The sequence below is a fragment of the Stenella coeruleoalba genome, assembly GCF_951394435.1.
Source record: "Stenella coeruleoalba genome assembly, chromosome: 16".
Lineage (NCBI taxonomy): Eukaryota > Metazoa > Chordata > Mammalia > Artiodactyla > Delphinidae > Stenella > Stenella coeruleoalba.
In genome coordinates, this window is record NC_137162.1 from 58,675,461 (window position 1) to 58,697,325 (window position 21,865).

The 21,865-nt window shown below is 37.5% G+C and overlaps 1 protein-coding gene across 2 annotated transcripts in view; it reads right to left on the reverse strand.

Annotated features, from left to right (window-relative positions):
* VCL (vinculin) overlaps nt 1-21,865 on the reverse strand; it is a 101,762-nt gene that overhangs the window by 38,303 nt on the left and 41,594 nt on the right. For both annotated transcript variants that reach the window (XM_079900684.1, XM_079900685.1), the window contains exons 3-6: nt 7,299-7,449; nt 7,010-7,118; nt 4,029-4,151; nt 2,460-2,620 (exon numbers count right to left, since the gene is read on the reverse strand). In XM_079900684.1, the coding sequence (XP_079756810.1) occupies nt 2,460-2,620; nt 4,029-4,151; nt 7,010-7,118; nt 7,299-7,449 (544 nt within the window). The remainder of the gene's footprint in view (nt 1-2,459; nt 2,621-4,028; nt 4,152-7,009; nt 7,119-7,298; nt 7,450-21,865) is intronic.

Sequence of the window (21,865 nt, forward strand, 5' to 3'; positions counted from 1 at the left end):
CCAGGGCCTCCTGCATTGGGAGCACAGAGTCTTAACCACTGCGCCACCAGGGAAGTCCCTTTATAGCATTTTGATATTTGAATCAGGTAAATGTAAAACAAAAGCAAAATGAAGTTAAAAAATAAACATTTCTTGCTCATTCTGATGTCATTATGTACTTAAGCTTCTTTTAGCTGAACTAATTTTATTTCCTTTCATTCTGATAGTTTTACAGCATCCTAACAGTCTGGTTCCTTCCAGATCAGCATAAAACTGAGAGAGCTATTAGACTGTACACAGTGGAGACCAGGTTTATATTTCCCTTGTATATGCCCCCAAATGCCTAATCTTCCTCCTGAAAAACTCAACTGACCACGGTTTTGGTTTTGGTTTTGGTTTTGGTTTTGGTTTTTAAAGAAGCAGCTCTCGGCACTTGCACAAAATAAAGCTCAGTCACACTTAGTTACTAATTGATGGATGACTTTTCCCTTCCAAAAATAGAGAAACATTAAGGTTGCAAGGCCCGCTTTTCTTTTTACTATTTCTCATCTGCTAGAAGCAAAGAGAAGAGAATAAGGAAAGAGATTAGATTGGAGGAACATGAGATCATGGAGAACAACAGCTGATTCACAGCTTAGATAGCAGAACATGCAGTGAGCCAGGTACTGAAGTTAGGAAAAACTTTAGGTACACCTGACTTTTTTCCTTTTGATTTTTAATGCTAGGATTATTGTGAAGGACAGGTGCCCCATCTAGACTCTCTAGCCTACCCATTTTCATTATGGCTTAAAACCTCAATGATGCATCTCCAAAAGTCAAATTCCAGAGCCTGCAAAGGAAACTGGTAGGAGAGGCAAATACGAGATAGCAACAGCTGGAAGTTTCCTTTCCTAAGAGCAAGGTCCACTGGTAACTTAGGGGTCACCCAGCTACCTGGGGAAATCTGCCCCTCAAGTGAAGTCAGTGGGAACGACCAGACCAAAACAGTTCCCAGGAGACTGCTCAAAGAGAGGAAAGCACCCACCAAATATAGAAAGCCTGACATCCCATAGTAATGTCTTTCCTTTTGCTTTCCCCAAAGAAACAGCTCCACATGAGCCAAACAGTCTGCCCAGCACAGCCCCAGAGTCCCGTATTAAGTCAAATTCTGACGCATATTCAAGCACAGTGTTACACACCGGCACACGGAATGAGGCACGGCACACAGCACAAGAAAACCTCACAGACATGCTTTTTCTCTTTTTAAGCAAAAAAGAAACTAGAGGGCAAGAGAAAGCTTACCTTCTAAACGTGAGAAAAAGAATAAAACAAACAAGAGAACAAAAAAAAAGATGCATAAAGAAGTCATAACAGGGAAGTGAAAGTTATCAAATATGCAAAAGCAAAATTAAGTAAAATATCAAAGACGTTACATGATTTTACAATATGGATTTAAAATACAGTCTTAGAACTTGTTCGAGAACTTCATGCCTCTGAAAACAAATCCATAGTTAAGACAATCTGACTAATTTCTCCTCCACTCTTAGTTTAACTTTCTGGTCAACAAAGAGAGACTGTTGATTTTAGCCCCAGCTTCGACCTTACCTTATAGGTGTCCTGGAGGACAAACAGAGCCCTACTGGGCACCCAGTGGAAATCATACTACAATATCCCCTCTGTAGTCTGCCACCAGCCTGCTGGGTGGCCCTGGAGATAGCATGTGGGTCCACACGGTGGGGGAAGCTGGATCCTGGAGACAATGTGTTCCCCCCACTGCCTGCATCTTGGGCTCCTACAAGGGAAGTGTAAACCCAAGTGTCTCTGTTCCCAATCACTAGACAAGAAGCAGACCAGAGCAGCAGCACCTCAAACCACCGCTGCTGGGCTCTAGGCGGAATCCACCAACCCTTCTGGAATTCAAGAGGAAATTCTAGACCAAGGGTAAAGGGACCCCTCAAACTAACTGACAAACGTGAAAACTAATATTTCAGTTAAGCTCTCTTTAAGGAAAACAGAATGATGAAGGGACACACCTAGAAATGTCAAGAGTTTCCTTTGTAGATTTCTCTGGGTCAAAAATTGGTTAAGAAAAGTTTTCCATAAAATTCAGTCATAGGCATATTCTGTATCTTACTTAGTCACCTAGCAACAACCACCCACATGAAAGGCAGGGCTCCCACCCAGGGGAGTATACACAACACCAGAATTCCTCCACCAGCCCAATCCATGAGACTCCAGCTTGAAGGAAAAGCTACATCCTAGCTTTCAACCAACATTCACCCTGCATACCTATTTGTTTGTTCTACCTCAGAGCAAAGGAAAAGTGCAAAAGCAGGAAGTAACCCATAACCCTTTATTTTACAAAAGTAAAGAAGAAAATACTTTCATAATATCTAAGTAGTCCTATGCTACACACAATTACAAGAAAAAATGTGAGACAATCACATCCCCAGGAAGGGAAAATTGGGGATTTTGCTTATTTCTCCCCCAATAACACTTACCTTGCTGGCCCAGGCATCTTCGTCCCAAGAAGTGAGTTGTAATACACGAATGATCTCATTAATTTCAGCGCTCATCTTTTCTACAGTAAAATTACGATTTTTCAAAGCTTCTTCAATTCCTTGGTTTTTTGAGTTTTTAGTTGTTACAAAAATCTTCATAGCTGTAAAAATAAACAAAAGATCAGAAACTAAGCCTGGAATTTAATCTTGCTGTATTACAATATTCACACAAGATGTTCCACACTGTGAATATGTTTTGGGCTTCTAAGGTCTTAAAAAAGAATATGAAAACAAACACTGCAAGTCTGCCATTAAAGTTCCAGTATCAGCAACCTTCACTGTTAAGAAAGCTCAAGGTACAAAACTTCACCACATCATGATCAGAAAACTAATTTAACATGCATATACTGAAGATCCACAGTCACAAAATATCCACTATCCTTCTAAATGAATTATCATCCCAGCCCTAACACTGGCCCCATCAAACACAAACCTAATGTGACGAGATAAAAACAGTCAGTAAAACTGTAACCAAAGAATGCCGCTTGACCCAATCCTAGTGGAAGATCCCAAAGTGTTGAGTTTATCTTCCATGATTTATCTTAACATATAGCAGGGACTATCTAACCCCTAAAAGTGAAGAAGAAAATAATAACGAAACACTAGAGAAGAGAATATCTTCTTATAAACTAACTAAAATTATAAAAACAAAGATTAATCAATGCTTTACTGAGTTACCCAGATTAGAAAGATTCTTCCCAACAACCTTTCTGCCATATGGAACAGTTGGTCTCAAAAACATAGTTTTGAGAAGATTATAAGGCGCTATTTACAAATTTTTGTTTTCTAGTTCATGTAAGGGCTTTCTGAACTCTTACACTCACATCTCCTATTTTAGCTACTACTTGAAATTACAAAGCAGGGAGGCAGTAGCTGGCGATTACAGTGACATGCCTTATAAAATTCTGAAAATAAAGCTGCCCTCTGAGACTTAAACCAACTAACCCACAACTTGACAAAGATAATTTACATAAACCATGAGATGTCTGGTACATACTAGACACTCAATAAGTGCAACTCCCTTTTGCTAGTTGAGAGAGCAGCCACCATGTTTGCATTTCTGGGCTCTGCCCAATGGGAACGTGGTCCTAGTTGGTGTACACCACCTGCTCTTCAACGTAGAGAAGAGTTAAATATCTTCTAGGAAAGGGCTGTGGGTTCACTTCCTTACTATACAGTGCTCTATAATATCCATTCCAGCTCCTAATTGTTTTTTCTGAGTACAAATAAAGGTGTCAAAATCCATACATCCAAAACTAGAGTTTCTAGAGGAGAAAAGGGCCTGTTAGAACTTCAAGAGAACAGTATGAGGCAACAGGAGAGCAATTTCAAACAAAGAGCAAGAGAAGGAGAGCATGAGAGAAGATAAATACTGGTTCTTAGCTAATCAGCTGCATTTTTACTCAGGCTGAAAGACATGCAACTAAACAGCAAAAGAAAATAAACACCAGAGTTTAGAACATGTTAACATGTTTTTTTTCTGTAAGATAAAGTACAGACAGAAAATACCTGAAATGAGAACTGGCAGCAACTCTTTCACAGTGTTCATTGAGTTCACCAACATCACTCGGTGCTCCTGGTGAGTCAGTTCCTGCTGCCTCTCATCAATCATCTTGGCCATCTTAGTCATTCCTGGGCACAGGGAATAAATTGTGCAGAGTGAGCCGTGAAACAATCCAGAGTCTGGCTTTCTGAGCCTAAATCCATTATGAATTACTGTGAAAGTCCAAACTGACTGTCCACTTATTTAAACAACAGATACTATCACTGAACTCTAGCATTTATGATATAGAATTTTTCAGGACAGTTCTAAATTAATGCAACTTTATTCTTCTCATTAAAAGCAATTTATTAAATCCTAAATGTGACATAATTTTCACACATTTGACATAAATACATTCACAAATATTTTTTAAATGTTGCAATTAGTAAATATACATTTGAAAAAAAATTCACAAGTGGGGGGAAAAATACTTTGCCTGGCTACCATACCAGCTTTCATGCCATGTACCTGGCCACTGAACCTATGTGTATAAGAATCTCATGTGAGCCTAGTACAGGCACACCTCAAAGGTACTGCGGATTCAGTTCCAGACCACTGCAATAAAGTGAATATCATAATAAAACAAGTCACAGGCATGTTCCGGTTTCCCAGTGCATATAAAAGTTATGTCTATACTATACTGTAGTCTATTAAGTATGAAATAGCACTATGTCTAAAAAAACAATGTACATACCTTAATTTAAAAATACTTTATGCTAAAAAATGCCAACTATCATCTAAGCCTTCAATGAATCATAATCTTTTCAGTGGTAACATCAAAGATCAGTGATCACAGATCACCATAACAATATAATAATGAAAAAAATTTGAAATATTGTGAGAATTACCAAAATGGGGCACAGAGACATGAAGTGAACAAATGCTATTGGAAAAATGGCACCAATAGACTTGCTTGAGACAGGGTTGCCACAAACCTTCAATTTGTAAGAACGCAGTTATGTGTGAAGCACAAGAAAGTGAAGCAAGGTGTGCCTGGGCTAAGAAACTAGCGGCTGAAAAAAATCTTAAGAATTACAATAATGTGTTTTGTTTTCATCTTTAAATTTTTCTGTACTTTCCAACTTATCCAAAATAAGGATGTATCACTTTTATAATTAGAAACAAATAAAAATAATTACGGGAGCTTCCCTGGTGGCACAGTGGTTAAGAATCTGCCTGCCAATGCAGAGGACATGGGCTCGATCCCTGGTCTGGGAAGATCCCACATGTCACGATCAACAAAGTCCATGTGTCACAACTACTGAGACTGCGCTCTGGAGCTCGTGTGCCACAACTACTGAAGCCCGCGCCCCTAGAGCCCGAGCTCCGCAACAAGAGAAACCACTGCAGTGAGAAGCCTGCCCACCGCAACAAAGAGTAGCCCCGCTCGCCGCAACTAAGAGCTCACGCACAGCAATGCAGCCAAAAATAAATAAATACAATAAATTTTAAAAATAATAATAATAATTATGGTGATGACAGCATTTGAAAGCATCTGGTGTTTTGGAGTTAGCATGCTAGCACTTTTTGCTACTTTGGTTATTATTCAAGGATACTATGTGATTCTCTAACACTTTGGTTTTCCAACTGCTCTTAGAACTTCTTAAGCAGGTTCACAGATCGTCAAGGGGCACCCAGAGGGAGATGGAAAGGGTGGGGCTGCCTCTGCTTCATCCAGAGTAGCTCCATTTCTGTCTTTTATATGTTGGGATTCTGCAAAGATTTATTTTTTCATTATTTCATTAGATTTTTTTATTGAAGTATAGCTCATTTACAATATTAGTTTCAGGTATACAGCATAGTGATTCAGTATTTTACAGATTATACTCCATTAAAAGTTATTACAAGGTAATGGCTGTAATTCCCTGCTATACAATATATCCTTGTTGCTTGTCTATTTTATTTTTTAATTTGAGTATAGTTGCTTTACACTGCTGTGTCAGTTTCTGCATATATCCCCTCTTTTTTGGATTTTCTTCCCATTTAGGTCACCAGAGAGCACCGAGTTCCCTGTGCCATACAGTAGGTTCTCATTAGTTATCTACTTTATACATAGTAGTATATATATGTCAATCCCAATCTCCCAATTCATCTGCATAAGATTTCATTTGAAGAAATAAAATTTCTTCACAGTGCTAGGAGAAAGTTTAAAGGGTACTGCTCTAAAGCCATTTCCCAGCGATTTTCAATGACAGCTCAGAGAAATTCTAAACTGCCTTAAGTTTACAGGATGACTGCACTGAAACCTCAAGGAAATACATTTTATGTAAGACAAAAGAATTTTATAAGATAATATGTGATTCTTAATACTAACAAATTAAACATCTGATATGTCTTGTCATTGGTCTAATTCATACTTTAAGGAGCCTCAAGTTCATGTTATATGTCTATAACACCAAAAGCTGGTATCTGTTCATGTATTTTGAATACTGAATTCTCAGATGACTACACAATCAGAGATTTAGCCACAGAAGTTCTTCTCTCCTTCTAGGTCTGATTATATTATGCAGGCTTGGGCAACGGCATGAATCCATAATAGTAGGCAGGCTAATTAGCAAGCTAAGAGGTCACACAGAGCTACAGGCCAGCTGGCAGACAGTGAAGGAATGCTGTATAATGTGGAATGAAGAGGTCAGGATTCAGGGTGGCCTTAAGCACTGCAGTAATAGGAAATTATTTCCTACATTCTCCAGCAACATTTGCAATGTCTAGTTTAGTTCATTAGACAGGGCCAGGATCTGTAGAAAGCAGATTCAGCTTTCAGAGACAATGATATCTCTTCAGTAAAAGCACAGAGTCAGCTCCATCAACAGAGTAGAGACAACTAAAAGTTCAATGCATCATTACCTATCTTCCACAAAAAAAGTAGGGAGGAGTACCCCTTTCCTCTTGATCAAACATGGACAATCCATAAAAAATTCTGCTATAAAAGTAGGATATGACTAACCTGGTCCAAGATTCTTTGTGTAAGTGACCAAATCTTCCATAGTTTCCACCACCTCTGCCACTGTAAGATATTCCAAAATTCCTTTGCAAACTCTAATAATTTTACGAACCTGAAAATATATTTCATAGTATTCAGTCAATTGAGTAAACGATAAGTAAAAAACACAGTCATTCAGATGTGTAGCTAGTCAACATTTTGTCATCCTAAACAATCCTCAATCCTCCATTATTATCTTTTAAGGCTGGGCTTTTTGTCTGGAAGAGGTCTGCATGGGCCTCAGGTTGTCTACCTCAGCCTCGTCGAAGGTGAGGAGCAGGTCTGATGTGCCGGAGAGGATGCCCCTTGATCCATCAATTAGATAATCTCGAGCAGGCACTGAGTAGGGGTCTGACTGAAGCATCTGGGCTGCCTGGACAAGCTTGGTGCAAGCATTCTCCACCCTGTGGGGAGGAACATGGAGTTAACTCACTGGCAGAACCAAGCAGAAGAATATCACATGCAAATGCAAAGAATGTAAATGGACATAAATTCACATTTTTTTCCTATATGGAAAATAGCCAAGACCAATTTATAATAGAACCTAAGTTTCCAGCTTTTAAAATTTACATTAAGGGCAGCACATTCTTTCATTCACTGCACTAAGCCCTTGTTCTTCATTATTTCCTGGCAACAAAAAATAATGAGAAAAAGTTTTGGACCTTTTACTTTAGGTTGCTGTATCTCTGTAACTCCTTTGTTTCCTTCCTATTCACCCTACATACACTGCCATTAAAAGACACTTACACAAAGAACTGATATCCCTGACAACAGTTTCAGATTCAACATCGGAAATAAAATACCAAAGCACTGTGTTAAGCGAAATTTAATAATCAGACAAACCAAAGAAATAGGAGGAAACACAAAGCAAAAGTATGAGGTAATGCATAAATTTTTCTTTCATCTAGCCAAATGGATCTGTTTGACAAACTGGACAGTTTGAAAACAACCCTATAAAACTATGCTGTTAATTAAAATGTCACTGGCATTAATAACTGAATCAGTTAGTAATAGTTTAATATAATATAGTTTAATAACACAGATGACCCGATCAGCCAAAGGTGTCTTTTTTTCGGGGGGGGGGGTCATTTAAAAAAGGAACCCGAAATGCATAAAGCAAGTATTCTCCTTGACCCTCTTGTACTACTAAAATGTATTCATTCATTCAATTATTCTTCTGTACAGAGTTGAAAAGGACCTAACAGATCATTTCCTCACATTCAGTAAATCCATTATGTTATCACTGAGTAACTTACATGCAACAAATTACTTTAAGTTAAAATATTTAGCCAAAATTACACATTCTTATTTGGAAACACAGAAAATGTCCCATGCAAATAAAAGCCCACTTCACAGCAAGTTATATCAAATGAAATAATATAAAAACTCAACAAGTATAACACAGTCTTGTTAAAAAATAGAATTAAACCAACATACTAATTTCAACTACATAAAAAGCATTGGGCTATGGACACTATAGGTATGTATATAAAGATGCAAAAAACACTATTCTAACTCTCAAGAAGCATACTTTGGTAATTCACAAACTTCAGAGCAATAAGGCAGCACATAATAAATATCAGCAAAGAGCAAGAGCTCACTGGCGTGGCTTTTGATCAGTCTTAGATGACTGGTTATTTTCTGTTCCTTTTAAATTTTTAAATTAAAATTAAAATTTAATTTGAAATTACATAACATATATATATATATATATATATATATATATATATACCCATACATATGACAAAATCATATACACATATATAAAACCCTGAGGCATACAGTGAAAATTTTTCTTCCCTCCACTATCTCCTAGGCATTCAAATTCCATCTACTTGCAGCCAATGTTATGTGTTTCCTCTGTATTCTTCAAAATAAAGACACTTTATGCACAAACAAAAACATAGGCTTCCACCATTTTTACACGAATAGGATCATACTATGCATACTCTCTGCATTCTGATTTTTTCACTTAATTTAACTTGGTGATGTTCTAGTAGAAGTACCCAAAGAGCCTCCTCATTGTTTTATACAGCTACATAACTAGTCCCTAATTTATTAGCATGCTGCAATGAATCACCTTGAATAAACATTTTTTTTTTTTGGCCGTGCTGCATAGTTTGTGGGATCTTAGTTTCCCGACCAGGGATTGAACCCGGGCCCCGGCAGTGAAAGCCCCCAAGTCCTAACCACTGGACCACCAGGGAATTCCCAATAAATATCTTTTTTTTTTTTTTTTTTTTGGTACGCGGGTCTCTCACTGTTGTGGCCTCTCCCGTTGCGGAGAACAGGCTCCGGACGCGCAGGCTCAGCGGCCATGGCTCACGGGCCCAGCCGCTCCGCGGCATGTGGGATCCTCCCGGACCAGGGCACGAACCCATGTCCCCTGCATCAGCAGGCAGACTCCCAACCACAGAGCCACCAGGGAAGCCCAATAAATATCATTTTTAAATGTGTATATCTGTAGGATACTATCTAGAAATGGAACTGCTGAGTCATAGGTATGGACATTAATAATTTTGACAAACGTTGCCATATTGCCATCCACAGAAGTTATCAATTTACACTCCCACCACAGTGGATGACACAGTGGATCTGTTTCCTCACAGATTCAACAACTCAATGTATAATCAGACTTATGTATCTTTACCAATATGATAGACCAAAATTGATTTCGATATAGTTTGAGGTGAAAGTTATATAGTATACAATTAGTAATTTTAAAGGGTATAATTTTCTGTGTGCTTGAAAAGAATGAGTTTGCTCTAATTTTTAGGTGAAATATTTCACATATTCCATCAGCTCAAGCTTGTTAATTGTGCTGTTCAAATCTTCTATATCCTTGCTGATTCTTTTGGTCTGTTTTATCTATCAATTACTGAGTGATAAAATCTTGCACCATAACAACAGATTTGTCCATATCCCCTTGCAGCTGTTTTTGTTTTTTATATATTGAGGCTAACTTATTAGGTACATATAAATTTACAATTATTATATCCTTCTTGTAATCTGAACCTATTTATCATTATGTGATACCTCTTTATATCTCCAATAATGTTTGTTGCTGATATTAATATTGTAAACCAGCTTTCTTTGACTATTTTATTTGACTGGTATATAACTTTCTAACTCTCAGTATCCTTATATTTTAGATGTGTCTTTATAACTACATATATACATATAAGTACACAGTTTTAATCCAGGTTAGCAACTTTTAACTTAATAACTTAGCTCATTTAAATTTATTATTATTGATATATTGGGGGGGCGGATTGAGAGTCTTTTTCTATATTTTTCTATTCCCTTTACTATTTTATAGGTCATATACTTTATGTTTTATTACTTTTGTGGTTCATTAAATAGTTTAGCATGCATACTTGGCATGGTAACAATCTAAAATGAGTCAATAAGCACTTCGTTGGTGGCACAGTGGTTAAGACCCTGCCTGCCAATGCAGGGGACACGGGTTTGAGCCCTGGTCTGGGAAGATCCCACATGCCGTGGAGCAACTAAGCCCATGCACCATGACTACTGAGCCTACGCTCTAGAGTTCGCGTGCCACAACTACTGAATCCCACACACCTAGAGCCTGTGCTCCACAACAAGAGAAGCCACCACAATGAGAAGCCCACACGCCGCAACTAGAGAAAGCCCATGCACAGCAACAAAGACCCAACGCAGCCAAAAATAAATTAACTTTAAAAATAAATAAATAAAATGAGTCAATAATTGTACTTCCTCCCCAAACAACAGAATGATCTTAACATACTTAATTCCCAATCACCCCTTTCCTGACCTTTATGCTATTGTTTTCAAGTTTTGTTTCATGTTTATGTTATTGTTTTCAGGTACAAAATGCTGTATCTTTTTTTTTTTTTTTTGCGGTACGCGGGCCTCTCACTGTTGTGGCCTCTCCCGTTGCGGAGCACAGGCTCCAGACGCGCAGGCTCAGTGGCCATGGCTCACGGGCCCAGCTGCTCCGTAGCATGTGGGATCTTCCTGGACCGGGGCACAAACCCACGTCCCCTGCATCGGCAGGCGGACTCCCAACCACTGCGCCACCAGGGAAGCCCTGTATCTTTTACTTTCAACTTTTAAATCTTGTTAGGCATTACATTATTGTATAAGTCAAAGTTTGTTTATATTTACCAACAAACTGTCCAATATGTTGGCTAATCATTCCCTCTTGTATCTCAGGCATTATACCTGGAATCATCTGACTATTGTCTGAAGGACATTCTTTAGCACTTCCTCTAGTAAGTCTGCTGGTGACAAAATGTATCCATTTTGGTTTGTTTGAAAATGCCTACTTTGTCCTCATCCTTCAAAGATTACTTCAGTAGTACAGAATTCTGGTTGACAATTATTTTATCAGCACATTGAAGGTATTACCTCACTATAATTTGACAACAGAACCAGAAAGACATGTAACAGAAGCAGAGGTTGGAGTGATGTGGGCTATAAGCCAAGGAATTCAGACAGCTTCTAGTGGCTGGAAAAGGCAAAGAAATGGATCCATTCCTAGAATCTCCAGAAGGAACACAACTCTGCTAACTCATTCTGGGCTTCAGACCTCCAGAATTGTAAGATAAAACATTTATATTGTGTTTGTTACAAGAGTAATATGACACTGGCATCCAACTGAAATTTACCAGGCATACAAAAAGGCATGAAAATACCACCCATAACAAAGAGGAAAAAACAATCATTCAAAACCAACCCAGAAATGACACAGAGGACAGAATTAGTAGACAAGAACATTAAAATAGTTCCTATAACTGTATTCTATGTGTTCAAAAGCTAAAGGAAAGACTGAGTAGATAAATGAAAGATATAAAAAATATGGAAATAGAACAACTAGAGATACAAAAATACACTGGATAGATTACTAACAGGTAAGATATTGTATGAAGAAGATTATTGAAACTGAAGTGCTAGCAATGAAAATTACCTAAAATGGGAGAAAACAAAACTTAAAAGAAAATGAACAGAGCATCAGTGAGCTGTGGCACAGCTCCAAGCAGCCTAATATGTGTGCAATTGAAGTCCCCAAAGGACAGAAAAGGGGACAGAAAAAAATATTTGAAGAAATAATGGCCACAATTTTTATAAACTTAATTAAAACTTAATTAAAGCCCCAAGTCCAAAAAGCTCAATAAAACCCAAGCACAAAAAATACCAAGGGAATTACAACAAGGTACATCATAATGAAGGTACTTAAAACCAATAATGAAGAGAAAATATTAAAAGCAGCCAGAGAAAAATGAGACACTTTATATTACAGAGGAACAAAGATAAGAGTAACAACAGACTTCTCACTGGAAACAATGCAACCCAGAGAACAGTAGAGCAAAGTACTGAAGAACTTTGAGTAGACCCAAAGAAAATATTTCAAAAATTAGGGCAAAATAAAGACTTTTTCAGTATGTAAGGGTTAAAAGAATTCATCACCCAGCAGATCTGAGCTATAAGAAAGTTTAAAGGAAGTCCTTCAGGAAGAAAGAAAATTATACCAGATAGAAGTTTGGATTTACAGAAACAAATGAAGAGCACAAAATGGTAAATATGTGCATCAATATATAAACACATTTTTTCTTATTGTTTAAATCTTTAAAAGATAACTGACTGACTAAAAGCAAGAACTTTTTTAAAACACAAAGTTAATAAAAAGTAAATCTGATTCTGCTGACTAGTTAGACAATGAGAACTGGTTTTGCGAAGGACTGTGGCAGATGTTTTCCACAAATTAAATGAGCTAAATTTACAGAGAAACATATTTAAGATGTGTATATAACACACAACAGGGCAGAAAACACATGCTTTGCAACTAAACTTATGATTTAAAAATATTTAAATGAAAACTTTAAAATATCCAAGGTATTCAAAAATATTCAAGTGTTTCGAAAGTCTTTTAGGGATGTCAGCCACTTATTAAAGAGCACTGGCCTCATGCTTCAAGATTTTTTTTTACAGCCATTCCCTCTAGCTGAAACCTCTCTCTCTCTCTCTCTCTCTCTCTCTCTCTCTCTCTCCCTCTCTCTCTCTCTCTCTCTCTCTCTCTCTCTCTCTCTCTCCCCTCTTTTGCTTGACTAACCCCTACTCATTCTTTTAGGTACCATTTTTAAATGACTGTTCCTTCATGAAACCATCCTATAAGTCTATAAGTACCTTTCTTATGTGCTCCCATGAGACATAAACCCTCCCAGTTTTGTTTTTGCTATCTCCCACAAGAATGTAAGTTCAGCAAGGTCAAGGACCCTATATATCCTATATTCACAGAGTAGAATCCCTGACACATAATAAATGCTCAATAAACATTTATTGAATGAATGAATGGATTTCCACCAAGTACAGGAGATCATGAAACCATCTGGCCATAGAAATCATTAAAAGGTCACAAACTTAATTTTATTTCCAGGTAACATGAACCTTGATGAAATTATAGCAAACAAACATAAGCACCACAGAATGCAACTACACCTATTTGAAAGGATACAGTTACTGCACAAGTGTTTCAAATTTGGAAAAAGCAAAAAATAAATGAAAGGAATAACCATCATGGAGAAAGGAAAGAAGAAAAAAAAAAGATGAAATGGAAAAGCTTTACAGGAATCAATTTGATTCTCTACTAATGGTTCCCTTGTGTGGTAAAATGATAGGGCCAAAACAGACACTACACCCTTTCCTTTTACCTACAATGAGACATCTGATCTGTACATTAAAATTTAATGGCATTCATAAAGCCAAACAAATCCCACCATGACTAACCAGTAGGCAGAAACAGGAAAGAGTCTGTCTTGTCTGTGGAAAATGAGATTTTATTTAAACATTCAAGCTGCCTGACTTCTTAAAGAGATCTTCTACTTTTTAATACAAATCTGCATTTTTAAAAAGCATTTTAGAGGATGACAGTAGGGATAAGGTCCATTTCCTAAATAATTATAGATCTTGACTATATACTAATAATATTGATTTAGCTACTTTAAATCAATCAACTAGCACATTTTAAGGCTTCTCTCTGCCTCTGAGTCTTCAACCTAAATTAATAGGAAGCTCTTATGCTTTAGATCAATGGACCAATGACAGCCTCACAGTACCCACTCATAACCCTCTAATCCATTCTTCACAGAATTACTACATGATATAAACCCACACAATTTAAGAGATGGAAAGGTTCCAAACTACTCAGTTCCATGTGATTTCAATTATCACTAATCAAGACGCTTTAACTTATGCTGAATTTTTTATTTAAGAAAAATAAAAGGATAACAGATCTAGAGATTATAAAGATTCACTGCCACAAGACATTTTTAAAGGTTCTTCTAGACTGCATCCAGAAGTGAGAATCTTAAATTCCTTTAGTTTAATTTTTTCATAAATTTGTTCATTTAACATACTGAAGACCTACTACTTGCTACACAAGTCCTAGAACTAGATTTGCAGGGGGTGGGGGTGGGCACACTGTGCGGCTTGCGGGATCTCTTAGTTCCCCAACCAGGGATTGAACCCAGGCCCACAGCAGTGAAAGTGCCGAGTCCTAACCACTGGACCACCAGGGAACTCCCTAGACTTTTTTTAAGTCCCTACTTTTAAGGGGTTACCACCTTGGTAGGACAAGACATACATATAAACAAATACAAATTAGTATTTAAAAGTATGCCCAGCACATGCTGAGGGGACACAAAAGTGGAAGTAGTCATTTTTACCTAAGAGATTAGGACAGTTGTGATAGAGAAGGTGAAGACAACACTGCTTCTGCCCTCAGAAGTTCAGTACTACTTATAATGATGATTCTCCTCACAGCATCTCTGAGTTGTTTTTCCAATGGAATAACATTCTCTCCGCTCCCCCCACCTCTCTCCTCCCTCTCTCTCTCTCTCTCTCTCTCTCTCTCTCTCACACACACACACACACACACACACGAACACATGCATGCACACACACAGTCAAGAGTCCCTTCTGTGAACAATAACATGTATTTGCAATAGACCTGGTTTGACTAGGGAGGGCAGTTCACTATCACAAAGGACAGGTAACTTCCTCACCCTGAAGTCAAACAATCTCAGTCGGCTTCTGTCAAAATCAGTTATCATGGGCTTCCCTAGTGGCGCAGTGGTTGAGAGTCCGCCTGCCGATACAGGGGACGCGGGTTCGTGCCCTGGTCCGGGAGGATCCCACATGCCATGGAGCGGCTGGGCCCGTGAGCCATGGCCGCTGGGCCTGCACGTCCGGAGCCTGTGCTCCGCAACGGGAGAGGCCACAACAGTGAGAGGCCCGCGTACCGCAAAAAAAAAAAAAATCAGTTATCATATCCCAGCTCACTGATTTAGATGAGGAAGGGAGAGAGACAGCTTTGGACAAAATAATACAGGCAGACCTTGGAGATACTGAGGGTTTGGTTCCAGCCCACAGAAATAAAGCAAATATCACAATAAAGTGAGACACACAAATGTTTTGTGTGCATATAAACACATATAAAAGTTATGTCTACACTCCACTGTAGTCTATAAATGTTATGCATATAAAAGTTATGTTTACACTCTACTGTAAATATATAAAAGTTATGTTTACACTCCACTGTAGTCTATTAAGAATGCAATAGCATTATGCCTAAGGAAAACAATGTATATACCTTAATTTTAAAATACTTTATTGCTAAAAAATGCTAACCATCATCTGACAGTGTATGGTTCCTACAAACCTTCAATTTGTGAAAAATGCAGTATCTGCAAAGCACAATAAAGTTAAGTGCAATGAAACAAGGTATGCCTCCTTAAAGGAGAGAGTCTGATGGGCCTATTTAGACATATACTGCTGTATAACTTTAAATCAAAAAGCTCTCTAAAACATTCAACAAGTTAAACTTTCACCCCACCCCCAAAAAACATGTTGGGGGGTGGGGTGGAAACTACCCCATACCAAATTCACTGTTTTAATAAAACCTGACCTTAGACAGTATAGCCATTTAGATTATAAACACTATCACAAAAAATGCATTCTGCTTACTAAAGACTGCAGTGCTATGGAGCAGAACACTTGAAAATCTGACATCATGGAAGTCAGATTACCCTGGAGCACATCCAAGGAAGCAGGTGTTTACATCTTGGGACCTGTCCTTTCAAGAGAGAGAGCTGGTCAGACCACAAGCATATCCAATCACAAAAAGCACAGACAACACTTGGTAGATAGGAAGGAAACAGGTGGGAGGAAGAAAGAACACAGTCAGCTGGTGGGTGAGGCTTTCCGCCACTGTGGCCATGGCACCCAGCATGTCCATTTCCAACCAGGCTGGCCCTGGCATAATTATCTGGCAGGCAAAATCGACTGGCCGGGCTATTCCTGCTGTCTTCTTAACCCATGTTGAGACTCTCCTTCCCTTCCCAACTGGGCAGGGTCTCTGAGAGATCAAGAAAGGCCCAGATTACTTCCAAGTTTGAGAAGCCCATCATATTTAAAAATGAAGAAATGCCAAAACAAGGTCATAAACATGGTGGTATATTTAAGTCGTTACATTGAATAATTTTAATTGCACGATAAACATCTTCTTTTAAGAATCCCTCTCTTCCTCTATGACTACACGTATACCATTTGAAGAAAATACTGAAGTCCAGGCCCTTCATAAATATAAGGCCTGGGTGAGAGGCCAGGGGTTGGGGGTAAGGGGCAGGCCCTCAAACACTCTGCTTTCCCACATTTAGAACCTAACTGCAGATCAGTAAAAATAACTGCTGATGACTCAAAGATTCTCCCTTCGCTATGTATTCAAGCATTTAAACTGTTAACCTGAAGAATGAGCTCTAATGAAATTCCAGGTATTAGCAAGTGATAATGCAGTCTTTCTAGTATCCCTCAAATAGGACGTATGGCCTCTAGTTGTATACCTCTATACAACTCATTCCATCCTCGTATCTTTTTGTGCATATACATATGATTTTAAAACTGATAATAATATATGTAAAGATTTCAAAAGACTCAGGGAGATGTGTGAAAATAAAGTATTCTTTTATATACTAGCCATTTGGCACTAATCTTACTTTAAAATAGCAAAAAGCAGAGTCATTCCGTGGCTTCCCAGTACCAGCCAATACGCTTTGCTCCTGGCACTGCCATTTTGAGAAAGGTCAAGGAGTCTTGGCCATTAGTCATTCAGAAACCTGAGTGAAGGCTACAAGCAGTTAGTTTTTAGGAGGAAGTTAGGAACACTGAGTACAATGACAAACTTTAGTCTAGTTCAAGTAGCAAGTGCACAGCACCAACTCACCCCTGTGTATACTGTGTGGTAACACTATAACATCCTGTTCCAACCCTGTGCTCCTAGATTTAAAGATCCTACAGGCCTCATCCACAAATTATTCCTTTCCCTGACCTAACTCAGTGACAGTACCAGACACTGCATGTGTACACCCAAAACTAAACTTAAAAACCACAATGAGTCATACTGAAAACATTCAAAACCCTTTAACAGCAACACCACACTCTTTTTGCTAGAACATGTACATTGAGATAACAAAGCTAAAACACACATAAACATCAAAGGCTCACTAAATTCTTTTATTTCAGATGAGATTAGGAGGGTATGTAGCCAGTTTCAACTTCCCTTCAAACAAAACAGGATTCTGCCAGAGCCCAGAGATAACTGAAAGGGAAGCAGCATGTCGGGGATGGGAAGGTTCGAAGTGTCACTGCTGCCCAAGCTACATCCTCCTCAAGTCTTGCTGGCAGCTTATGAGTCACAACCTTTGAATCCTATAAAGCCTGAATGACTAGTCCTAGTCTTTCTCCCCACCTTCTTTCACCCCTTGTTCAAATCTAGCATCTGTGAAGGGAGAAGAGATTCTGATCCTGCAAGGTTCAATCAAGAACTCTGCTACCTACAGGTCTATCAGCTCCTCTGGTCCTTCCTCCAACTCATGCTGTGGTTACAGCAGAAACAGATAAACATATAAGCAAGTGCGTCTTACAGATACTAGTAGTTTTCAAATGTATGTTGATGCTGTCGTGATGAATAAAATAAAAATCTATTTTAAAACATTACAAATTCATTGTGACTTTTATTCTTATACATTCTTAATCAACTAATAATAAAGAGTCTCACCATTATTATTTGAAGTTCCTTATGCTGAAAAAAGTTGATAATCACTGTTCTACAGCAGAATGTAATGAATGAGCTAGAGGTGTAAATACCTAAACACAAAGTGAAGTGGAATAGACACACAATGAGAGAATATTTTTACTTATGAGGAAAACTGACAAAAACTAGGATGTGGTTTAAAAAAAAAAAAGAACAAAATCTGGAGATAAAAGTCAACAGTAGGCTAAACAGCAGTCAACAATCATCCTAAAAAAAGATAATAAAAAAATAATTAACAGAATTTAGGATCCAAGAGAATCATAAGCTTGTAACCACTTATAATATTGCTTTGAAATATATAAAGTTAAAACTGACAATTATGAGGAAAACTGACAAATCTACAATTATTATAGATTTCAACAGACCTCAATCATAAACAGTTTATGATTTATAGCAAGACTATAGAAGTCTGATCAATAATACTTATATGTTGACCTAATTGATAAAAAGAGAACCCTATACCCAAGCAGAAGAGAATACACTTTCTTTTTAAGCACACACAGTAGTACACTTACCAACACTGACCACTTATTATGTCACAGAATAATTTCGAAGAATTGATCACATACCAACCAAGACTTCTGGGCACAAAGCAATTAAATTAGAAATATAACAATTAAAAGATATAAGCATACCGCATTTTATTGCACTTCACTTCACTGCACTTAGCAGATACTGTGTTTTTTACAAATTAGAAGGTTTGTGGCCCCTGTGTTGAGCAAGACTACAGGCATCGTTTTCCCAACATCATTTGCTCACTTCATGTCTCTGTGTCACATTTTGGTAATTCTCACAATATTTCAAAATATTTCATTGTTATGATATTTGTCATGGTGATCTGTGATGTTATTACTGTGATTGTTTTGGCATTTTTTAGCAATAAAATATTTTTAAATTAAGGTATGTACATTGTTTTTTTAGACACATGCTATTGCACACTTAACAGACTACAGTGTAGTATAAAAAACTTTTATATGCACTGGGAAACCAAAAAATTCATGTGACTTGTTTTATTGCGAATATTATGGTAATCTGGAACTGAACACACAACATCTCTGAAATATGCCTGTAGTAGAAAGAATCTTTAAATGTACTACTAAATAATGTACATGGGTAAGAGGAATTCACAACAAAATTACAAAATATTTAGGGCTGAACAACTATTAAAGTACCTACACAGCTGTTTCTAAACTTGTAATCAGAGCAAAATTGAGAGCCCAAAATATTATATTTATTTAAAAACAAGAAATACTAAAAGATAGAAATATTGAAAATAAGATATTCAAATAATAAACCTAACAAAATAAATAATGAACCTAAGAACAGAATTTAATGAAATAGATCTTTGGGGAAAAAACTAATAAAACATAAATCTCCCATAAGAGTGATAAGAAAAAAAAAAGGTAGAAATAGATAATACTGAACAAAAAAGGTTAGAGGAAATGCATAATTTCTTAGAAAAGTATCAGATTATCAGAGTTGACTCAAAATGAATTTAAAACCTGAATTAGATAATAAAAGGAATCTGAAAGAGTAATCAAATTTCTTCCTCTAAAGGACACCAGACCCAAGAAAGTTTTAGATACAAGTTTTGCCCAACTTTCAAGGACAGACAATCCTTTTCTTATATAAAATGTTTCAAAGACTAGAAATCTTATTTTATGAAACTAAAATAACCTTGATAACAGAATAAGAAACAAAATAAGAAAATTATAGATCAAGACCCCTCATGAACAAAGAAGCAAAATCTTTTTAAAATATTAAAGTAGAATTTAGCATTGTATATTCTTTTCTAAATCACTACTACATAGGGTTTATCTTAGAAATGCATAGATGGGGGAACTCGACGCTTTGACTGCTGGGGCCCGGGGTTCGATCCCTGGTAGGGGAACTAAGATCCTGCAAGCTGTGTAATGTGGCTGAAAAAAAAAAAAGAAAGAAAGAAATGCATAGACGGTTCACCATCAGAACAGTTGATACTTATGGAGTAGACCAGAGACCATCTTATAGAGGAAAGGATAAAAACTGCATGATTATCTCAACAGATACAGAAAAAGTATTAAATGAAAACAAGCAATCAGATTTTTTTTAACAAGGTCTTACTACAGGAGACAATAAATGAGAGGAAATTTTTCTATGAAAAAGCTTAAAAAGTAACTGAGTTTATTTTGAGAAAATGACTGAGAAAAAAAGATTGAGAAGCTCAAGAAGAAAGCTAATTTTCACCAAATATCTTTTTTTTTCAGGTACTTTCACATACATTATCTCACTCATTTAAGCCTCACAATAACTATTACATTATGAGAAGAGATTCTTACAAGGAAGGGTGAGAAAGAGTCTTAGCATACTGGATTGAGTACAAGCCTGGTGTCAGATAGTTTAGGGTTTGACTCTTACCTCTGCCGTTTATGTACTAGGTAACTTTCAACAAGTTACTGTGAGCTTCTCTGACTCTCAGCTTCCTCAACTGCAAGACGAGGTGCATTAAAAAACACAGTATAGGGCTTCCCTGGTGGCGCAGTGGTTGAGAGTCCGCCTGCCGATGCAGGGGACACAGGTTCGTGCACCGGTCCGGGAAGATCCCACATGCCGCGGAGCGGCTGGGCCTGTGAGCCATGGCCGCTGAGCCTGCGTGTCCGGAGCCTGTGCTCCACAACGGGAGAGGCCACAACAGTGAGAGGCCCTAGTACCACACACACACACACACACACACACACACACACACACACAAACCACAGTATAAAGTACCCAGCTCATAAAAGGTACTCAAGAAATAGAGCTATTTTTACAAGGCTCTTTTGCTTCTATTAAGGAAAGAACAAGAAAGATTTTAAATAGAGGTAAGAAGAAAAAACTTAAACCTTGAGAACTTCTTAATTTGAGATTGGACCTATATAGTCAAGGTAATCATTAAGGGAATACTAGTGTCTAATTACTTTGAGTGTTTCTGTTTGTATTTGCAGGGTAGGGTTGGGGCAGCCAACGGCCTCAATTCATCTATAAAATAAAGCAGTTGGATTAAATAATCTCTATGATTCTTTTTAACTTTAAAATATTATGACTTTAACTTCTTTATAGCTTAAGGAGGTGTAAGACACTGCAGTACATCACAAATTACATACATAAAATTCCTTCTTTGGAAATACTCAGGAAAACTGTAAATCGTTATCCTCTACGAGTGGTATAAAGTTAGTAGTGCCTGGAAAGAGAGTGGTGGACCACCTGACTTCTTGGAAGTCAGATTATGGAAAGAACATGGACTTGGAAGCCACGAGACCACCAACAGGAAACATGTTCTGCCACTTACATGCTGAGAAAACTTGGGTGAGTTAAAGTTTGTCAAACCTCAGTTTTCTTATCTGTAAGATGAATGTATTAATACCTTGAAGTTGATGTTCTCAGAATTACATGAGAAAATAAAAATATGTAAGTACTTCTCCCAATAATACATACTCAATAAATGTGAGTTCCCTCGGCCCCTTGAGTTCCCTTCAATCATGTGACTGATCACTCTGTTGACAATGGAAACCAAAGTATTACATGTTTAAAGTATTATTTGCTTACTTCTTAATCATGAAGTGTATACAAATTAAAATAAGGGTTAAATCCCTGCCAAGTTGTTTAGAACTCTTCCACAAGTTAATAAAATACCCAGAGTTCATTATTGAAAAGACTCAAAACTTAAATCA